This window comes from Ciona robusta, chromosome 13 (assembly GCF_009617815.1).
Source record: "Ciona robusta chromosome 13, ASM961781v2".
NCBI lineage: Eukaryota > Metazoa > Chordata > Ascidiacea > Phlebobranchia > Cionidae > Ciona > Ciona robusta.
Genome location: NC_143247.1, coordinates 2,971,067 through 2,992,925, shown reverse-complemented (window position 1 = coordinate 2,992,925; position 21,859 = coordinate 2,971,067). Strand labels below are relative to the sequence as shown.

General features: G+C 36.7%; 1 protein-coding gene across 5 annotated transcripts; it reads left to right on the top strand.

The window, feature by feature from the left end:
- The first annotated feature begins 891 nt into the window (after window positions 1–891).
- On the top strand, window positions 892–21,857 carry LOC149725824 (uncharacterized). Of its 5 annotated transcripts, none has more exons than XM_089891457.1 (12): window positions 892–1,052; window positions 1,434–1,519; window positions 2,061–2,205; window positions 3,634–3,762; window positions 17,614–17,758; window positions 17,840–18,865; window positions 19,077–19,562; window positions 19,833–19,967; window positions 20,276–20,533; window positions 20,747–20,836; window positions 21,006–21,124; window positions 21,393–21,857. In XM_089891457.1, the coding sequence occupies exons 1-12, from the start codon at window positions 998–1,000 to the stop codon at window positions 21,584–21,586; spliced, it is 2,868 nt and encodes a 955-aa protein (XP_089747583.1). In that variant the 5' UTR covers window positions 892–997; the 3' UTR covers window positions 21,587–21,857. The 5 variants fall into 5 exon arrangements, with proteins under 5 accessions (XP_089747583.1, XP_089747582.1, XP_089747584.1 ...); XM_089891456.1 differs by having other exon boundaries at window positions 3,631–3,762; XM_089891458.1 differs by lacking the exon at window positions 3,634–3,762.
- Window positions 21,858–21,859: the final 2 nt, after the last annotated feature.

The window sequence follows — 21,859 nt, the reverse complement described above, 5'->3', positions numbered from 1 at the left end:
AGTTGTAACAGTTTTGTAAACGGTCATACTATCGATTTGCGCTAATCTTCTTTTGCGTTATTAAGTATTGAAAAACTACAATATACAGTGTATAGTACTGCGGGGTAAGATGGATACCGTTAGCACATAATATCCCATGTTTTATAAACGTGTTTTTAACAATAAAGAATGGTCGTTTAGAGACGTGAGGATACGGGCGCATGATTTTGTAAATATGCTTTGTTTACTACCAAAGAATAAAAAAGCAGTATTGTTTAACCTTTTACTCTGTATGAAATATATAGTAGGGTGGGTTAGATCGGTTACCGTTTCATTCTGCTTTCTTGTCCCATATGGTAGTAAACAAAGAACATTCAACGAATTATAAAAACGTATCCTCACGACTCTCATAGACCGTTGTTAATTGTTTAAAACACGATTAGGATATTTGGATATTATGCGCTAAAGTGTCCCGTCTTCCCCCACCCTACTATACAATTTAAGAATACCCACATCAAAGGGCTATACAGTTAAGTCGCTTCTTAGCTTTAAAACTGTTATGTAAACGAATAAAAAACGTTACACCAACGAAACGCAATCGTTTTAACGATCGTTTTAGGTCGTAAAACATACCCCGCTGTTTTAAACGTTGTATTAGCAACCAGTAACCGCACAAATACAAGTTAACCGCGACTAGGTGTTGGTTTTACTTCAATATTTACACAGAAAAGTCACTAAGGTGTAAAGAGCTCACAGAAAAAGTCGCCCTTTTGTTCAGTCGGTACTTGGGGTTTAATATCTAAGACGTTATTGTCTTAGACCTGTGTGAAGCATATACTTTCTAGCGTGATTGGAATTTTGTAAACGTTCATTATAAAAGCGCATGTTTTGAATACAGTTTGCGCTACGCTGAAACTATGCTTTGTATTTTAGAGATCTTATGGATTTAGGTGTATATGTGATTTGTTTAAATGAGCTCTGGGCCATGGAATATACGAGTTTAAAGGACTAAAGAGTGATGAAAGACATATCGCTGGAAGAAAGCGGAAATAATGAGTGTGATTTTGAGTCAAGTAAGTATATTTTAACTAAATTCAATATAGTTATGTATCATCTAAATATAGACGAAATTTATCTCTTATATTTTACCATTCGTCGTTGGATTTCTATTTTTGTCAGTTACGTATTTTATAGCACTTAATCCGGACGGTTATTTCGTTACAAAAATAGTCTAACTTCATGAGCACTATCACGTAAGGCCATATTCACAAATTCCATTGGTACTGTAGGTCTGTAGCATAATAAAAACATGTCCTATCTTACCCCAGCCTGCTATGATTTATTATATTATATATTTTATAATGACTATTATTTCCGTCTGCGAATCAAACTCATGTTAATAAAATATATAATTTATGTTATATTACGTAACAATATCAATTATTACGACACAGATATAGAGCATCATTTCGACCAATCAGATGCGTCCATTCTCTCCACCACGTCTGTGACGTCAACTCGTTCTGAGTCAGCGATTTTTGTAAGTTAGTTACGTCATAAAACAGATAATTTATTACTTTTATTGCACTTCTTAGTTACGCTGTATATATTATGTACCAATACCATGTTGACAGTTAATACACCATGTGTGTTTGATGTATAAGAAGACACCCATGTTATAACTCGACAGTGAGCATGAGGTGTATGAATACATCATGTGTGTCTGGTGTATAAGACACCCATGTTATAGCTCGACAGTGAGCATGAGGTGTATGAATACACCATGTGTGTCTGGTGTATAAGAAGACACCCATGTTATAACTTGACAGTAAGCATGATGTGTATACAATACACCATTTGTGTCTGGTGTACAAGAAGACACCCATGTTACAACTTGACAGTGAGCATGAGGTGTATGAATACACCATGTGTGTCTGGTGTATAAGAAGACACCCATGTTATAACTTGACAGTAAGCATGATGTGTATACAATACACCATTTGTGTCTGGTGTACAAGAAGACACCCATGTTACAACTCGACAGTGAGCATAAGGTGTATTAACATACCATTATAACACAGACACCGCGCATAAGCGGTTACATTCGCAACGACCCACAGCGCCGATCACTAAAAGAAACAATCCTTCTACGAAAATTTGAAAACAGACGCGGAACTTCGAACCGATGGAATACTCGAAATACTTCGCCGGCAGATGTCGCTAAAGGTACGTAACAGGGTCACTGCTGTTGTGGCCACTTTTACGACAATGGTAAATATGTTACGTCACAATTCATTGTTTGTTATTAGGGTTGTTATAACAATGAACAAATATTACGATTTCACATTCTTTATAAAATATGCTGACGTCATGAAACGGTGGAATTTCCCCAAAACGAAAACGGTTTGAGGTTAAAACGAAATTCATTAAAAACACGACACACGGGGTGATTAATGGCCAAAATATACGATTGAAAATTTTAAAATAGAAAATTGTTTAATTAGTTTTCTTGTTGTATACATTTCTAACTAAAACCTAAATACGAGATGTTATTTATAAAACTACGTCGAAAATTGAGTGCTAACTGTCTTTTTAGCATTCTATATAAATTGCTACACTAAATGTAAACAAAATAAAAGTATTTTATGAGTTATACACTTCGCCTACCATGACATTATCTGTCTCGTATTCATATCGTAACTTTATTTATGCATCCGAATTATACCCACTTTTTAAACGGAACATATAGTGTGGGGGAAGATGGGACACCTTTAGCACATAATTTCCAAATATTCTAATCGTGTTTTAATCAATTAACAACGGTCTTTGGAAGTCGTTGTGATACAGTTTCATAATTCTTTGAATATTCTTTGTTTACTACTCAATGGTACGAGAAAATAAAGTTAGAAGGTGTCCCATCTTTCCCCACCCTACTGTACATAATAGGGCTATGCTATGCTATATACCACGTTCTAAAGCTTAATTCTCGTTTAATTAACCAGCCCTCCAAAACGCGCAACTGCTTAACTTTTTTCTTTTTTAGGCTGGATGAATAATTTAAGTTCCGCGGTTTAACTTAACCCAAGTCGCTTACCGTATGTCGTTTTTGAGCTTAGCTAAGGCCTTCAGTAAGTCTTAGTTGGCGTTTTTTAGCGTTTGTGGCAGTATATGTTATATATGCAGGTGTATCTATGTATGTATAATATTATTTAGTAGTGTGGGGTAAGATGGTTTATGTTTTATTCTTTGTTACCGTTCCATTTGGTGGTACACAAAGAATATTTACAGAATAATATAATCGTATACTCACGACTCTAAAAGAGTGTTGTTGATTGTTAAAACCTGTTCAGAAAATATTTGATTTGGAGCTAACAGTATCCCACCCCACAATACTTTATATATTGTATTTAGCTGTTTTAGCTTACATACGATTTAAATTTGTATAAGTCTTCAGGATTATGTATGGTTGCTATTACCAGTATAATAGACACCATACAATAGGCTAAGCTAGGGATAAGGTATAGGAGTTAAATAAAGCAGACAGACAAGCCTTTAAAAGATGTAAAAACGTTTAATATCTTTTCGGGGTTTTCCAAACGGTCGATTTTAAGTTCTAATAATTTTGTTCTAATTTTTTAAAAACGTTTCTAGAAGAATTAGACAAAGCGTCATTGTTTCGTCAACGTTTGTTGAAAAATCAAGAAGAGCTCCATAAACTGCTGAGTCAGGCTCCATTTGTGCTGAGTAAAGCAAAGCTGGAACAAAAGAATCAACCAGTTAAAAGTACGTCATTAAATAGTGATAAAATAGGGATGGTAGGGTGGGGGAAGATGGGACACCTTTAGCATTTAATACCCAAGTATCCTGATCGTGTTTTAAACAATTAACAACGTTGTGTAAAAGCCAGGATGATAACATTTTATAATTCTTCGAATGTTCTTTGTTTACTACCAAACGGGACAAGAAAGAATGAAAAGGTGTCCCATGTTCACCCACCTTACTGTATAATATTTCGGGATAAGATGGATACCGTTAGAACGTAATGTCCCATTTTTCCTACTCGTGTTTTTTACGTTTAACAACCCAAATGGTTGTATGTAAGATTTTTGAACAATGTAGCAAAATCTGCAACAAAATTGCTAGTTTAAAGTATATGGTCGTACGACGCTACAAAGTTGCGGCGTGCTAAAAAATGTTAAGAACCACTGATTTAGATTATTACAGTATTTTGCGACGTATATTATGACACGTGGTATTTTGTGTGAACACGCGATACGCTAAAAGTAAGAGTATATAGGTTCATGTATGTATAACAAACAGTATACCGGGCATGGATATGTATCTAACAGTATACCAGGTATGGATACGTATCTAACTATATACCGGGCATGAATACGTATCTAACAGTGTACCGGGCATGGATATGTATCTAACAGTATATACAGTTTTAAATTGACTTTATTTTTCAAATTAATATACGCCAGTTAGACCAAGTTTGTTTTACAAAAACAATTTATGGGCATTTATTCTTTCGTTGTTTTATTATCGCGTGTCAGTTTATTGTAACTCGTTGGTATAAGATTTGAATATTTGTGGCAAATGATTAACTTCGTACGCGCGCTTAAAGGATGCGTTCATATTGTAATGCGAGATTTTGCTTTAAACCTTATGCTAACAGTCTCTTTACAATAGAATATACGGTATATTTGTTCATATATTACTTTTATACGCCTTGTGATTAGGTTTTAGTACATAAATAGTAGTGTGGGGGAACACAGGACACCTTTTCGTTCTATTTTTTTGCCGCATTTGGTAGTAAAAAAAAGAAAATGCAAAGAATTATAAAACCGTATCCTCGTCACGACTTTAATAGACCATTGTTAATTGTTTAAAACAGCAAAGACGCTGCGGGTAAAACCTATACTTGGGTAACTAAAAATGTCAAATAAAAGCGTGTCTATACGTGTCTGCTTTCATACATTATGTGCACGTATAACCCCTCTATACCCTCCTGCACTTTTTTGCTCAAGATTATTACCTACTTATTCTTATGCAACGTGTATTGAGTCAAATATTACATACATTAAATCGTAAAACCTTGAACACGCTGCATGCCCCTATAGCCTATACCGCAAAAATGCTCTAAAATACGGGTTGTGGCAGCGCCTACGCGTTTAGACTTGTTTTTGCCGATCTTTAAACTTGTACGTTCAATACTTTATGTTGTTTTGTGCCATCCATGGCAGGCTATACGTAATAAAGGGCACTTGAAACTAATAAAGTCTACAGGCACGAAAAACCGGCCTAACCCGAAAACCACACAGCCCTCTTTACGGCTGACTATATTCAATGCATTCTTAGACCAGATCAGACCGGAATTTTCCAGTTCTTAAAGCGAAGAATGTGACAGTAAAATAATACATTAAATTTCTTTGTTTTTAAAAGTATAGTTTGTAATTTTTTAAGGTTTTATTTCGGTTAAAATTTAGCAAACGAAACGTTGGTTCCAAATGATCTTACGTTTTTACACCAGAAAGGCAGTTTAAAAGTTATCTTATTCTAGTAACAACAGCAGCGGAAAATAGTTTTTTTATTTATTGGGCAATTAAAGTTTTAAAGTTATGAGAAAGTTAAATAGTGTCAGGTGAGGCAGCAGCAAGAACAAACAAAACTCAATGCTTATCGTGCCTGGCATTTAGGCAATCATTTACCAATGCCTGTGAAAAGTGCTGTGTCCTTTATGGGGGTTTTGTATTATAATTACTAGCACGGACCTATAACGCATTGAATTGGATATATAGGAATAACCGGCAAGTTTTGTGGATATTTCACTTTAGAAGGTAAGTTGTATATACGCTTAAATGTATTGTTTTGGTATATAATAGTGTGGGGGAAGACGGGACACCTTTAAAACATAATATCTAAATATCCTGATCATGTTTTAAACAATTAACAACAGTCAGTCGTGAGAATACGATTTTGTATTTTTTTGAACGTTCTTGGTTTACTACTAAATGGGACGAGAAAATAGACTGAAAAGGTGTCCCATCTTCCCCCACCGTATACTGCATATGTTTCAATCTTTTTTTTCATATTTCGGACGATTGTGTTCTGGTTTGCGAATATTTTGATTTTATTTGACAACATGGGTTTTAGCAGCCACGCTTTTATTTGACATTTTTCTCATGTAGTTTTTACCGTTGCGTGTTTTAACCACTGTCAATTTGCTACCAATTCCTTTCCATTTGCTGATTTAATGAGTTTTCACTAAAACACGTTATTATACTCGACAGTGAGCATACGGTTCACACCAAAACGTAAATGTATGTATAAGATGACACCCATATTATAACTTGCGGTTAAAAGGAGCTTACGGTGTATAATGATTACACACAGAGATTGTATTAACGTGGTTTTCGGAAAATAACGGTCAGATTTCGACACCGAATAGATTTGTTTAATTTTCTCCTTTGACTCATAACAGGTTTTATGATTCATTCTCTTCAATTGAACTTTGCTATTTAGTTACTCGTGGTTTTGCATCGTCATACACCTCATGCTTACTGTTGTGTTCGTATACCTCATGCTTACTGTCGAGTTATAACATGGGTGTCTTCTTATACACCAAACATATAGTGTATTCAAACACTCCATGCTCACTGTCGAGTTATAACATGGGTGTCTTCTTATATACCAAACACACATGGTGTATTCATACACCTTATGCTTACTGTCAAGTTATAACATGGGTGTCTTCTTATACACCAGACACACATGGTGTATTCATACACCTTATGCTCACTGTCAAGTTATAACATGGGTGTCTTCTTATATACCAAACACACATGGTGTATTCATACACCTTATGCTTACTGTCAAGTTATAACATGGGTGTCTTCTTATACACCAGACACACATGGTGTATTCATACACCTTATGCTCACTGTCAAGTTATAACATAGGTGTCTTCTTACACACCAGACACACATGATAAAATAGAATGAAATCATGAATAATTTTACTACAGCCTACTATAATAGGCTTTTTTTTTACTTTAGTCTTTCGATTTAGCCCACTTTTTTTCAGAAGCGGTTTTAAAATTAGTTGTTTTTTAGATTACATTTGAGCATTTCTGTCCATTTACAGATTTTGATTTTTGGTGGGTCCTCTCTAAGCACTTGAATACGTTGGTATATTATATATTCGCTTTGAGCGCCGGATTACGTTTTGTGTATTAAACAACCACGCGAAGACGAAGAGCGCGCGGTGACAATACCGCCGGTGTGACGTCATAATAGAAGTGGTTGTGACGTCATAATAGCTCTCTAATATCCACCGTGGGAGAGTTTAGCATAAAATATTTTAACAGCTGCGATATTTGTTTGGTATTAAGAGCTGTTGGCAGATATGGAAGTTGGGGTAAGATGGTTCATCTAGGTTGGGGTAAGATGGCTCATCTAGGTTAGGGTAAGACGGTTCGTGTAGGCTGGGGTAAAATGGTCCATGTATTATTCACTTTTATCAATTCATTTAGTAGTAAACGTAAAATGTTTACAGAATTGTATAACTATGTCCTTACGACTCTAAAAGAGCGTTGTCAATTGTTAAAAACAGGATTAGAAAATATGGGATATCATGTGCTAACGGGATGGTAAAATAAAATGAAATAAAACATGTACCTTTTTACCCCAACCTACTATATAATGCATAAAAGTTTGCTTGCAAACTTGAATAAGACGTGCACCATAAAGCACAAAACACATAATAGCATTTTGAAACCGTGTAATCTTGTGTATTTGTCTGGCACGCGACAGACACTACCTCGTTTGCTGCTCAGTAATCCCAACACTTAACATTACTGGCGCCGAACCAACGACTGGTACAACACTTAGTTACGTTGCAGTGTTATAAGTGGGACATATGGTGCTGAAATAACAATTACTTGAATGCTATGCGCAGTATGTTCTATTCCATATGCTATGTCATACTGTGAATGAACGAATGAATATAACTTGTTTTATCCTCGCGTGGCCGGAAAACGGCAGTCGTTATAACAGTATATCGTTAGTTAGAATATAGTTAGAATATACTGTTAGGTAATAATATACTGCAGGGTAACAGACCAAATTTTGGCCCAAGTTAAATTAGTTACGCTTGTTATTTATTTGTATATAGCGTATAGGTGTTGCGCAACGGGCCAAATTTGGCCTGAACCCTATATAGGTCCTTTAACTATACAGTAGGACCTCACCCATATTAAATAAATATAAGTAAATAAAGTCAAAACTTAAGGGATGAACGCACTGTATGAGGTATTGGCTATATTTCAATTTATATTGTTAATAAACTAATAAACAAAATTGAACTATGTTTGTACAGAATTATATAACCGTATTCTTATAACTTTGAAAGGGCGTGGTTAATTGTTAAAAACACGATTAGGAAATATGGGATATTATGTGCTAACGTATCCATCTTACCCTACAGTGCTACGTAACTATAATATTATTTCGCTCTTGACGTTCATGGTCTCCCAGCGGACTAATACCATCTGTTTTTTTATGTTTAGTTGCCTGGAATTAAATTACCGGTTTCTGCATTTGTTCCCTAAGGATGACACTTTGGCTTCTAAACTGTAATTTAGATGCGCTTTGGGTTAATGGGTCCACCCATACTTTGAAACCGTATAGTGGCGTAACTTTATCCCAGGGTGTGGGTATGTTTACGTAACCAAACACCCCATTCGCTTTTACTACCATCTTAAATGGGGCGAAACTTGATCCTTTTTATGAATGGGTTAGAAAATGACGTCATTTTGCCGCTGTGACTCTCACAGCGTTGTTGTATTGTGTCTTGTCATAACATGGATGTGGTATGAGTCGTATACGTTTGAAATATAATTGGGGTAATGGCGAATATGCCAACTCTGTCCTAAATCTAAGGTCCCATAGCATACCATGCTGTATAGGAGCTTACCCGCGTAGAATAGAATTTATTCGAAATGTACAACTTTAAATGTTGGCATATGTAACGTATTCTTATACTTTACAACGTTATATAAGAATATATAGTAGCCTAGTAAGATCTGTACCGTTAGCACTTATACCCCATATCCCATATTTCATAATTATGTTTTTTAACAATTAACAACGCTATTTTTAATTTGGGTACGGGTGTTTAGTTCTGTAAATTTTCTTAATTACTACCAAGTTCGACGATAAGAAAAACATTAGCCTTCTTACCCCAACCTATTATACCTATAATGGTATTTGTTCCCTATTAGGTGTTTACTAATTACGTCACACATTGCATTGTTTACGTCACATTACTAACTGTCTGCCGCTGTGCTATACAATAATAGCGTGCTGGTCTAGAGGAAAATAAAGCGTCATAGCCGTAGTGTAAATTCACTCACGCTGGTAAATCGGAAATGAGTCGCCAATACGACCTTGTCTGCGGCAGCGGAAATGTTCGGGGCGGGAGCTCTCATGCGCGGTGTCGGTGTCATGTTTAACTAGCTATTATGTCGTGCCAATTAGCACCAATTTGTCGGTTATTGTATAATTATGTGTTTGACAATTCGAACCTGGAGTGAGGTTATTGTTTTAATTAGTAATTGTGTCTTAAACGTTCTAATACTTGCTTTATAGATATAATATATGTTAATATATAGCGTGATAATGTGCGAACTTTGCACAAAAAACTCGTATCCCGTAGCATGCCTCGCTATTTCAGCTTGCCCATTTAAAATAGAAAATAAATAAGAAAATTGTTAAAAAATTTGTAAAAATAAAGGACACATTCTGTAAAAATAAAGGGCACATTCTGTTTAATTCTGTAAAAATAAAGGGTCCATCCTGTTTAACTTAAACGAGAGGTACTCACCCGTAACAACCATTATACAGTAGGCTGGGAAAGGCGGGACAACTTTTCATTCTATTTTCTCGTCCCAATTAGTAGTAAACAAAGAACATTCAAAGACATATACAATTGTATGCTCACGACTCCCATAGACCGTTGTTAATTGTATAAAACACGATCAAAATATTTGGATATTATATACTAACAGTGTCCCATCTTCCCCCACCCTACTCTATAATGAGTCATGTATTAAGTGAAAGATACCGATATAATGTTACATAAAGCTTCCATAAGATAAAACAATTTGTCGTCTCATATCTTGAAATCGCCGTTATCACATTATGGAAACGAAACATTACTTACTACCGACCCACGGGTCATGTCTTTTGGTTTGCCGCTAATTTTGTCGCCGTTTCAAAGCTGATACTGTTTGATGTCGTTTTATTGAACTGCCACATGTACCGGTCAGTCCGCCGCCTCTGGAAGGGGCGACTTCGGGAAACGATTGTCTTTGAACCGCCGCTACATTGTCCGCTATTGTTTGCGCATACACGTGTCGGCGTCGCCTTTTTCGTGACGAAAAGAGCGTCGACGCGCATAAATTAACCCGTCTGCGGTAACCACTCATTACCAGTATGTTGCTCAGAGCAGTAAACGTCTAACTACGCGCAGACCAAAATGTGCTTGCTGAAGGATTAAGCTTCTTAACTAAAGGTTACGGCTTTGCGTACAATAGTGTTTTGCTACCTATGGATTAACATAGACTTATGTCTGCTTTATCTGAACTGCAGAATTGACAGGCAGGTTTAAACAGGTTTAAACTGGATATTATAATGCGGTATGGACTGTGTATTAGCTTTAGGCAAAGGAGTTGTATATTTGCTTGCAGGATTCATACTCAACATAATAAGTTCTGAAACATTCGTTGTTTTCATTGGCATTGGTTTCCCGTTGCTGAAAAGCTATAATATCACCTTCTATAAATAGCCAGATAGCCAGACCGATATAATATAACTTGCTGTAGAATGTTGTATTACAAAGTACAATGCATTAGATTGTGTATAGTAGGTTGAGGTAAGGTACTTATGGTTTTTATTTTTATCGTCCCATTTGGTAGCCAGCAAAGAATGTTTACAGAATTATATAACCGTATCCTCAGTACTCTTAAAAGAGCGTTATTAATTGTTAAAAACGCGATTAGGAAATATGGGATATTATGTGCTAACGGTTTCCATTTTACCCCACACTTCTATATAACTATAAATAGATTTAAATGTAGGGTTTTCACATTCTAAGGTATTAATCTATTTATAGCGTTGCTGTATATGTGTCTGTATAGCCAAAGTGGTGATTGGGGCGTTTTAGAAACATACACCTCATCCGAATGTACAGGACACTTGTAATTTGGAGAATTACCTTTTCAGTCTTCCGCCTCGTGTTTTTTAACCCCGTAATTACGATAAGATACAAGAAATACTTTCAGTCCCAGTTGGCTTTTGAGTCATTTATGATTCTCGCTCCCAGGGGTGGTAACTTAGTAGTGAATCATCGGCGTGAGGTGTAACATTAAGATATAGAGTGGGAAATTTAATGTGGTTGTTCATATAATGTTAAGATGCGTCAATAAGTTGTTGTTGTTTTGGTACTGCGTAGGTGTGTAGATAGTGTTGTAGTTTGACAGTGAGCATGAGGTGTATAAATACACCATGTGTGTCTGGTGTATAAGAAGACACCCATGTTATAACTTGACAATGAGCATGAGGTGTATGAATACACCATGTATGTCTCGTGTATAAAAAGACACTCATGTTATAACTTGACAGTGAGCATGAGGTGTATGAATACACATGTGTGTCTGGTGTATAAAAAGACACTCATGTTAAAACTTGACAGTGAGCATGATGTGTATAGACGCGTAACATGTCTATGGCAAAAACACCAATGTTATAACATAATGACGGAATACATAACAAACTATATATATACAACTCCCAAATAGGTTAGTCGTTGTTATTTGTTCGGTTTGTTTACATGCGACGACGGTTTGAATCGATAACAAGTTAAGAGTCTTCAGGCATGAGAGCTTGGTTGGTGGGACGCTGCTGCTAAGTGTGTGTGTGTAAGTTATTGTGTGTGCGCACGTTTCGGTGCGTTTGATCGCAAAGTCAGATGTATCTTTTTATGAATCTCCGGTCGATTGGGTTTAAATTGAATCTGTCAAGTACAAGGTTGTAAAATGAAATATATATCCAATTTATTTTTATTCGTTTTAACTTGAACGTAAATCTCAGTTATTAAATTAAATAGAATTCGATTTGGCATGTTTTAACGACTGTCGTTTTGCTGCTAATTCCCATTTTTATGTTGTATTCAAAAAGATAAATTAAATTAATGTTATGGTATACTCAATTTGCAAATGTTGCATTCCTAAACTCTGGTATATTATTTACTTTTAAAGTGCTGCGGTTTTGTTAATAATTTACTTTTACCGTCTCGAACTAAGTTAGCATATTCGTCTGCTTGGTCCCGTAGTACGTACAATGTTACCATAAAACATATTTACCTAAAGTGATAACAAAAGGTATAAATTATTATACTGCAGCTAATCTTTTATAATGTTTTAGTAAACGTTTTATTTGAATACGATTTCAACATAATTCGCATTTGAACACATATATATATATACGTCCCCGAATTGACAGTTTCACTGTATTTTATGCCTTGTCTCGCCATCTCACCCATATAGAATACATTTTAGAATGGGGGAAGATGGGAAACCTTTTCATTCTATTTTCTCGTCCCATTTGGTAGTAAACAAAGAACATTCAAAGAATTATTAAACGTATCATCAGCACGATTCCCATAGACCGTTGTTAATAGTTTAAAACACAGTACTGTAATTTAAATCGCAAAATTTATTATTTAAAACTTCAACCACTCACCTCGTATTTTAATACGTTAAAGGCGATTCAATTAACAAGTCCTTATACACTCTAGAAATCAAGCATTTATAAATCGATATTGAGCATTTTATCATCAATGGATCCTACAGCTTGGCACCAATTTTTAAATAATCAATAGAAAAATGCCATTGATCAAAAAACAAGATTTTAAAATAGATTCCGGTATGCGTCAATCCGCATGTTTGGATTTAATAACATGACCTTCTATTTGTCTTATTACTACAATAAAATATGTCGAATATAAAAACCAACACTGGTAAAATAAACATAGAACTGTGGGGTAAAATAAATACCGTTAGCACATGTTATCCATATTTTCTAATCGTGTTTTTAACACTTAACAACGGTCTATGAGGGTCGTTAGAATATGGTTTTTATAATTCTGTAAATATTTTCATTTTCTACCAAATGGGACGAAAGTATGAACCATATTACCCCAACTTTGTATATTTTTATAGAATTGTGAGGTCGCGCCATCTTACCCCGCAGTAATATATTTATCATTATAGACGCGTGTCTTCATTAAAACTTGGAAGTAATTATCATCTTATTATCCCATCTTACTTAATCTAGATAATAATTACAAAAGTTGTAACTCGCGTTCAGATAAGGCTATCTTTCCAGACGCTGACTCAATTTGTTTATCGATAAACTGTATGCTGTATATTTACATTAGAGAGTTTTGTGTAATCTCCAGAAGATTAATCTAATGTTACTCAAATAATCGGGCATGGCAAACTCAGGTCCAAAGTTCGATAAGACAGTCATTACACTAATGGTATCTTATCCTTAACGTTTTATTGCGCCTGGCTTTCCCATGTCGCAATACAAATATATATTGTAGTATTGGGCCAAATCTTGCCTATAAGTCCCAGGTCCTTGACAAGAACCGTACCTATTTGGAATATAAGCCAATACAAGCCAATATTTTATTCCCAGTTCTACTTGTATAACCAGCACATTAAACGTAAAGCAAAGTATTTCTAAGATATAGAGAAGTTTCTGTTCCACTTAGTAGACATGTCCTAATTTGTAGGGTATTTCAAAGCGTTCTTGTATTTATACATCGTTTAATCATATACATATTTAATTCAGTGGCCTTGCTATAGAGAACTTTATATTGTTCTACGCCTATATAAACTGCATTTAAACGCCATATATTTCTGTAGGAATAAATTACTTGCACAAATTATAAAGTTTGTCTTAAAATATAGATTCTTTTCAACGACCTTTCAAGGTGTATATAAGCCACGTAAAAGGCGCATGCGACGTCTGTTATTTGAATTATAAGGTAACGCCAGGCACCTGGTGTTAGTTATAAATAATGCAAGACAGGTACGGTGTGGTATAATGTGAAATAGCAATGCTGGTAGTCCTTTAAGAATGTTCCAGACTTTTAGGGATTTCTTTGAGGTTGTGAAGATACGTTTGTATAGTTTTGTAAAGATTTTGTTTACTTCCAAATGGGCGATAAAGGAGATTGAATTTATGGACCATTTTGCCCCAACCTACAATGTTTACTAAAGAATTCCCATACACATTCCCATACACATGTTATAACTTGGCATTGTGGCGTTCACTTTCCATTGGAGAAGCAAGAATAATATAATTTCCTCTTAAAATTGACTTTCCCATGAGGTTAGGTCTTCTAAATATAAAACTAAACCCGTTAAGGTTCATTTACTTCGTTTAAAACGGAGACATCAACGTATTGTGAGTTGCTGGAGCGTCAGTTCGTAGAAAATTGGTGGAGAAACCGTTTAAGCGGTTTAATTTTCGAATTTATGAGCAGGTCAATTTCAATTTTTTTATGAGTAGAAATAATTTGATGTACAGTACTGCAGTATAAGATGGAGACCGTTAGCATATGTTGTTCCATATTTCTAGTATATATCTTTAAATATACGTCTGTACGGTTTAAAAGTAGACGTAATTAGGACCAAGGTGAGAAAAACAAATCGGCTACGTTAAAGAATAGACTACCTGCTACGTCACTGTGACGTAACCAGCTACAACCGTGGGAAAATACGGTTTAATTTATTTCCGGGTTCGCAAATAACGGTGGATGTAGAAATTTCGAGTCAAGTATTGGATTATATCGATTTGAGCCAGTAATAGCTTGCTAGCGAGAAAATCTAAGTAAAAGCACTTGGTCGCCACTTACGGGTTATCAGTGTATTGCTGTGTACGATGGTGCCTGTGGTGCGTTATATATAACAGACAGTCCTTTGCAAATTTAGTTAGCTGTATGAAGTAGAGTGGGGAAAGTTGGGACGTCTTTTCATTCTATTTTCTTGTTTCATTTGGTAGTAAACAAAGAATATTCAAAGAATTATAAAACCGAATCCTCACTACTCTCATAGACCGTTGTTAATTGTTTAAAACACGATCAGAATATTTTGATATTATATGCTATAGGTGTCTCATCTTTCCCAACCCTATACTTTACAGCGGTATGTGGATTCTTTGCCAGAAAAGTTAGTTTGTGTTTTATAATAACAGTCTTATGTATTATGGTCATTTAATACTAGACATGATAACGAATATTAACGCCTAAAGCCTTTAGTTGCGATTTCCCTCAGGAATACTTATTCATATATTGCCTGAAGGTGTATTACTGTATCAAACACTCTTGTAGAATTTTTAATATACTGATCCCCTATAGCAGTATGTAGTCCTGTGTATAACGTGCACGTAGTGATCACTTTAATTCTCACCAAGACGTATTATTTAATCTATACAAAAAACAGTTAAGTTTTGTGTCTCGCTTCTTAAGTATTAAGTGATCAAATTTTAGTTGCCTGCTGACCATTTACTTTCAAACCGATACAAGACCTTTAGTTTTTTGTCTCGTTTTTTATAAGTGTCCATTATTATGTATAAGTAGATCAACAGTATATCATGGTGTTCCAGCGTCTTGCGCGATTTGGATTCTTTTTAATCGATTGTTCTCGGTCCCTTTATTACGTCACAGTCGCAGGTGACAGATAGATTAACCTCATAATAGGGAATTAACCTCTTAAACAATTAGGTTGTTCTCGTTTTTAAACAAAGGCCGCGAAAAAAAACGGCGCGTGTCGTTCTGTAAGCACGCAACAGTTAGGACGTAAACCCGTGAGACTTTTCGTTTCTGTTACATTTATAAAGAAAGTGAACCCTATAGACAGATTAATAGTAATTAGTTGATAGCAGCGTAAAGTGTTGTTTTCTGGCACGATCTAGCGCTTATATTGTTGGACGGTTCTCGCTGCATCATAACAGAAAATACCAAGTACTATTAAATATGTAGCAAACAAAAAATTGAGTCTTACTTAAGGTGTACCAAAGATATTATATACATATATATATACTGTATTACCAATATAAAACTTGCATTATCAGTCTTTTATCTAAATGTATGTACAACTCATATCGTTATGATTTTGTTGCATGTAAACATAATACACCATTTGGATAACAGACAAAAGATGTTTTATTGGTAAAATGTATATAAGGTACACCATTACTTAGACTCGATTTTATTTGCTACGTATTTAGTTACCCTCATTCTGATTACAAGTAGTTTTAGATTTCACGAAACAGTCGCTATATCTCGAATTTTATCAGTATAGATTAAGTGGCAGCCAAAACAGCGCAACGAAAAAGGCTTGAACCTGTACAGTGTGGTTTATAAGCACGCCACAAATTAGAGTTTCGTTCATTTGTATAGATTTACTAATCAATATTATGTGCATAGCAGCCAATCTTAGACTTGTGTATTTAATACCTATACTGATACTTTCTCATGCAACTAAGAAAAATTAAAGAAGGGCCAGTGGACATGAACTACGTCACGATGACGTCATACGTACCAGGTAACCATATTTGGGCATGCAGGCATTTGCTTGTGCCAGGATGCGATGTGTTTTGTAAAGATAATTAAGTCAGACGTAACGTGCTGTTGGGGTATATACAGAAATGTGGGCTGCCTTTTTAGGCTTGTGGCTTAGGGTCGTCTGTCTGTCACATTTTATGTAGCAGCGTTTAAATCGGTGGTTTCTTACCTTATATACAGATCCTTGTTAAAAATGTGTTGCAGACTTTTTCTAAATTTCTGTGAAAATGTGCATGAAAGTAAAACTGTTCCCATTTAAAACACCTCCCAATTGGGAAAATACAAATTTAAACCAAGTTGTCCCATTTACGTTAACTATGCGGGACGCTTCTATATGTTAAAGCTTCAAAATACTTCAAGTTGTTTTCAAATTGATCATTATTTGCTCTGTATCGAGCACAGCGCGATTAACAATACCTATTGTTGCGTCACTAACGCTATGCGTGCAGCGTTGAAGAGACACCGCGCGTGTGGCATTGTACCCTGACTATTGATGCATTGTGACATCACTTTCATTCTTTGTGACGTCACATTAACCCTTTGTTGGTCGCTATATTGACCGACGCAGCGTAAATCAAATTCAAGCGAAACTGGTTTAAACTTGTTTAAAGCGACTGAAAGTTGTTATGAGCCAGTTTCACGTGATTTCAAACTCTAAAAATAAAATAAAGCGGCGTGCAGAAATAACATTTACCCCCTATGACGTATGAATGGCTCTTGTGTTATTTGTTTTATGACGTTTCAAGTGCATAACAATCACTCAATCATAGCGTACGCTTCGTGCCCAATGCTTATGCATATTTTTCTTAAGTTACATACGTGGTAACTTGTAAGTGGGCACGAGGTATATAAAACGGGATACCCGTGTTATAAAGACTTTTTATGCATGCGAGAATAAATTAGTTACATTCACTCTTTTAATCATTTTTCCTCTAGAACTCGCTGTGAAAAGAGTGGACAACAGTGACGTCACACACCACCATTGTTACGCATCAATCAACGCGGAGGATAGTTCCTCCTCGGATGAGGAGCTAAGAGAACCGATGGCCGACACCCCTCCTAATCTTTCAGACGAAGAAAGGTGAGAATTGAATTTTTTTTGGGGGGGGAGTGGGATTTTTTACTTATAAACTACAACTTTTCAACTTGTTATACCCCACAGTGTTGAAACTTTTCGTTCCGCTTCGCCTGCTCATGAGAGGAATGACGTCATGACCAATGACGTCATCGGGCGACCACGTAACATCGTGACAGACTCTACGTCAAAGAAATGCGTCGTCAGTATTGCACGAACCGCTTCACGAACCAACATGTTACGCCACAGACGTGGTAGCAATACTTCCCCAAATAATGCTCTATACGAGGCCGCGAAACCAAGACCCCCTCCCCGGAAGTTGGGACGCAAAACTCCGCCGATTCAAAAAACTGTCTCGATCTCCGATTCCTGGACCCCTGACGTCGCTGTTGAGACTGTTACGTCATCCGAAACGTCACGAATCGTCACGCTGCCTTACGTTTCGCGTAGTTCCGGAAAAATTACCCGACCATCACAAAGCAAGCGTAATAATCGGCACAAGGACGTCATAAAGGAAATAAGCGACGCGGAAAAAGATGAGACAACCCATAATGGATCATGTGACGTCACAATACAACACGCGCCACTGACCAAAGAGGATATGACGAAGGCCGATACGTCACCAAGCAGATGTACAGTTAGTAGCAGCGGGTATTCGAGTCCTGGCAGCAGCAACGGGAGTGCTTCTCTCTCTCCGTCCTCCTCAAACGCTTCTGCCACCTCCGCTCGCTCTCTAGCGCTACCTCGCGTGCAAGAAATCCCGACCGAGCAGCGAGATCGAAGCAAATCGGAACCCATCTCAAAGGAAGTTAAAACAGATGACATCAGCGTCGGTTCTGGATCCAACGCCGCAGAAGACGAAGACGTATTCCCAATCACAACATGGGTCGAATCACCTGAGTTTAAAAACTTGGAACTACAAACTCAGGCCGCATCCGAACTACTAGCGGTTGATACGAAACAGAAAAGGTTGTCAGCACAAAGTGACGATCTTTCACAACATGTAGTTAAGATGAGACAGAAGACGCCACAAAAGCGACCGGTATCTGCTTACCAACCCAGCAGCACCAACAAACCAGATGCCCAACCACACGTCTCATTCGCTTCTAACAGGTTGGTACTATAAATCATGACGTCACTAGTTATAACGCCACGATTTATGAAGTCACGGATGTATGACGTCATTTTTACTTACCGTATATCAAAAAGTATAATATATTTTACAAAAAAAAAACAGCAGAAACATATTTTTCAATTAAAATGTATGATTCCCACATTATGAAACAATGCCCACTTTCTAATCACAATCCCATTTCCTCTCCAGTATATGTATGATCGAGCCTACGACGCCAAAGACAATGAAAAATCGCGTAAAAGCGTCAAATTCCACGAAGATACGACTTCCGAACGCGGTGTCCAGATCTAAGAAAAACGCCGCATCGCGAAACAGCCGCGCTTTCGCGTTACAAGCTGGTTCACAAATCGACCTTAGCGTCATACCTGATGACGTCGAAACAAACGATTTGACGTCATACGAGCCGCGACGAAGCGCGTCCTTGTCGCCGAAAACGTTCCAGAACGATCTTGGACAGTGTTACATCACAGAAGACGAATTGTCTGCTTCCCTAGCCAATGTCAACTTACCGAGAAACACTTCACCGAATCGAGCCTTCAATACAGTGTCGGGTGCTACTGGTCGCTTTATGACGAAAGAAAGCGAGTTTTTCGCTGACAAAGGCCAAGAAAATACGAACAATAATCATTATGAGTCACAACAGTCAATGTATACCGGGTCAACATGGTCTCTAAAGTAGGTCTTGAATATTTAAAAAACACTTGTATTTAAAAAATGATGGCATCCGTTAACACATATTATCTCATATTTCCTATCGTGTTTTTAACAAATAATAACGCTGTTTTAGAGTCCCGAGGATACAGTTATATAACTCTAGTACTCTTTGATGATAAAATAGACTACTTTCCCCTACCTACTGTATAGTTATAGCATATAGTAAATAGGACTTAAATAAATGAACTTATTTTTCCTCCCTAATCCTAAGTTTCACTTTATCTTTTACAGCCCCAGTTCCAACGAGACGAGCCGCGAAAACAGCTCTCGAAAATCACTTCGTGCACGTTTAAAGGGGGCTTTCAGCTTCCAGAATATTCGAAGAGCGATTAGTATGGAGACTTTGGACGAGGAAGAAAGCAAAGCGTAAGTTTGAATATTTCGTGCGAATACATTCTATTATATATAGGTTAGAGCAAACAGGATTTATGCAAGATTTGTTCTGTTACTCCAACACTCTGACTTTTAACTCTTTCGTGAAACAGAAATGCATTTGCACGTAGTGATTTTCGTGGTGTTCTGTTTTCCCTTATGCTTACTTACGAGTCAGAGACTAAGGAATTTTTACGTCTTTCGTGAGACAGATTTTTTCTTCAATTCCGTAAAAACCCTAGAGTATCGTATACGTATTTGGCACAGATTTAATATTTAGCGTATTTTTATTCCTTTTATAGGCAACGTTCAGTCAGTCACTACTACCTTAACGAATGCGGGGAAAACGTGGGAGTTCCTGGGGTCGAAAGGTCATCGACTCTTGGTTATGGAAAACATACTCTGCCCTCTGCCCCTGTCAGAAAATCTGGTTCCATAAGTTCGATTCTAAGCACAGTGCGCATGCGCAAACGGCGCTCACGTGAGAGAAGAGCTGCCAAAGCTAGAAACACTATAGCTGTTGATCCAAGGGACATCCCGGAATACGAAACCCCAGTCAGGTAAATAATAAAAATAGTATAACTACTTGTATTGATAAATGCGTAATATTTGCGGTAAGTTCTAAGCGTGGCACGCCATAGAACATGGCCCATGTAAAGAAGAAATATACAGTTGTATTTTGGGGTAACATTGCCGTTCATTTGTTTCAATATAAGCACTGTCATACTCATTACAGAATTGTAAAACTAATGCTTAAAATGTTTTTTTTTCAGTGTTCCCGAAAGACCACGATCCGTTCATGGCGTCAGTGATACAATCGACAGATTGCGCAACACTGGAGTGGGTAACCCAAACCACTTTAGGTGAGAAAGAGTAAAATATATTCTATTACTTAACTTATAAAAAATCAGCCATAAAACGATCACCATATATACCTTTAATGTTTGAGTAATTGGCCAACTCTGGCGTATATCCACAACTCGTTTTAAACAATCATTTCCAATTCAAAATTTTAACAACTTCTCTTTTTAGGCCCATTGGTCGTGTATTACAAATGGACCCTAGAGAATGTTCTGTCCTTGTTGAAATGGTAAAGCCACCTTCTGGGCCCTACGGGTTTTACCTGGCAAGAAGGAAAGGGGACACTGGAAGTAAGAACTTTGTAACATATAAGTATTTTGACTGCATTTAAGCTGGGACGCTTAATTAGTATTTGGGAATAAAGGAATGTAACTAATTTATTCTCGCGTCGCAATGTGATAACAGTCGTTATAACATGGGTGTTCTGTTTCATACACCTCGTGTTAACTTACGAGTTACCACGTATTTAACTTTAACAGTATGCTAACGGTATCCATCTTTTTGCATAGTGTTACATATAATATAATATACATGCTAACAAGTACTTAACCTTACTAGGTGTCTACATATCTAGTTTGAGTGACAGCTACCCTGACAAGATGTACGCTGGTCTTATGAAACTCGGGGACGAAATAACCGAAGTGAACGGCAACAAAGTCGAACTATTAACTCTCAATGAGGTTTATGACATCATACTTGACAGTGATAAACTACTCCTGAGAATCAAGCCTTCTCAAGTTCACACTGTATGACGTCATTATCGTGACGTAAAGCGCAACGTGACCTTCTTACGTCACAATCGCGTAGAAGAGGAATTTCCTGCTGGCGGGAAAGCACCTAAGACGAGAATGCGGATTTGAACACATGTGCAATTCTAGTTAATGGTTTTTCATTCAAACATGACGTTGTGATGACGTCACCAGTGCTACGGTGCCTTTTCGTGAATTCCTCTATTATTAAATGAGTGTCCACTCGTTCACTACACTGTTGTTTCATCATTTCAATTAAATTTCTCCCTCAAAATC

Bases quoted from the DNA above. Each gene is read 5' to 3' on its own strand.
- LOC149725824 (XM_089891456.1), top strand. From the start codon at position 998: ATGAAAGACATATCGCTGGAAGAAAGCGGAAATAATGAGTGTGATTTT. The intron at 2,206-3,630 runs GTACGTAACAGG...AAACGTTTCTAG, and splicing joins GCCGGCAGATGTCGCTAAAG to AAGAATTAGACAAAGCGTCA. The intron at 20,534-20,746 runs GTAAATAATAAA...TTTTTTTTTCAG, and splicing joins GAATACGAAACCCCAGTCAG to TGTTCCCGAAAGACCACGAT.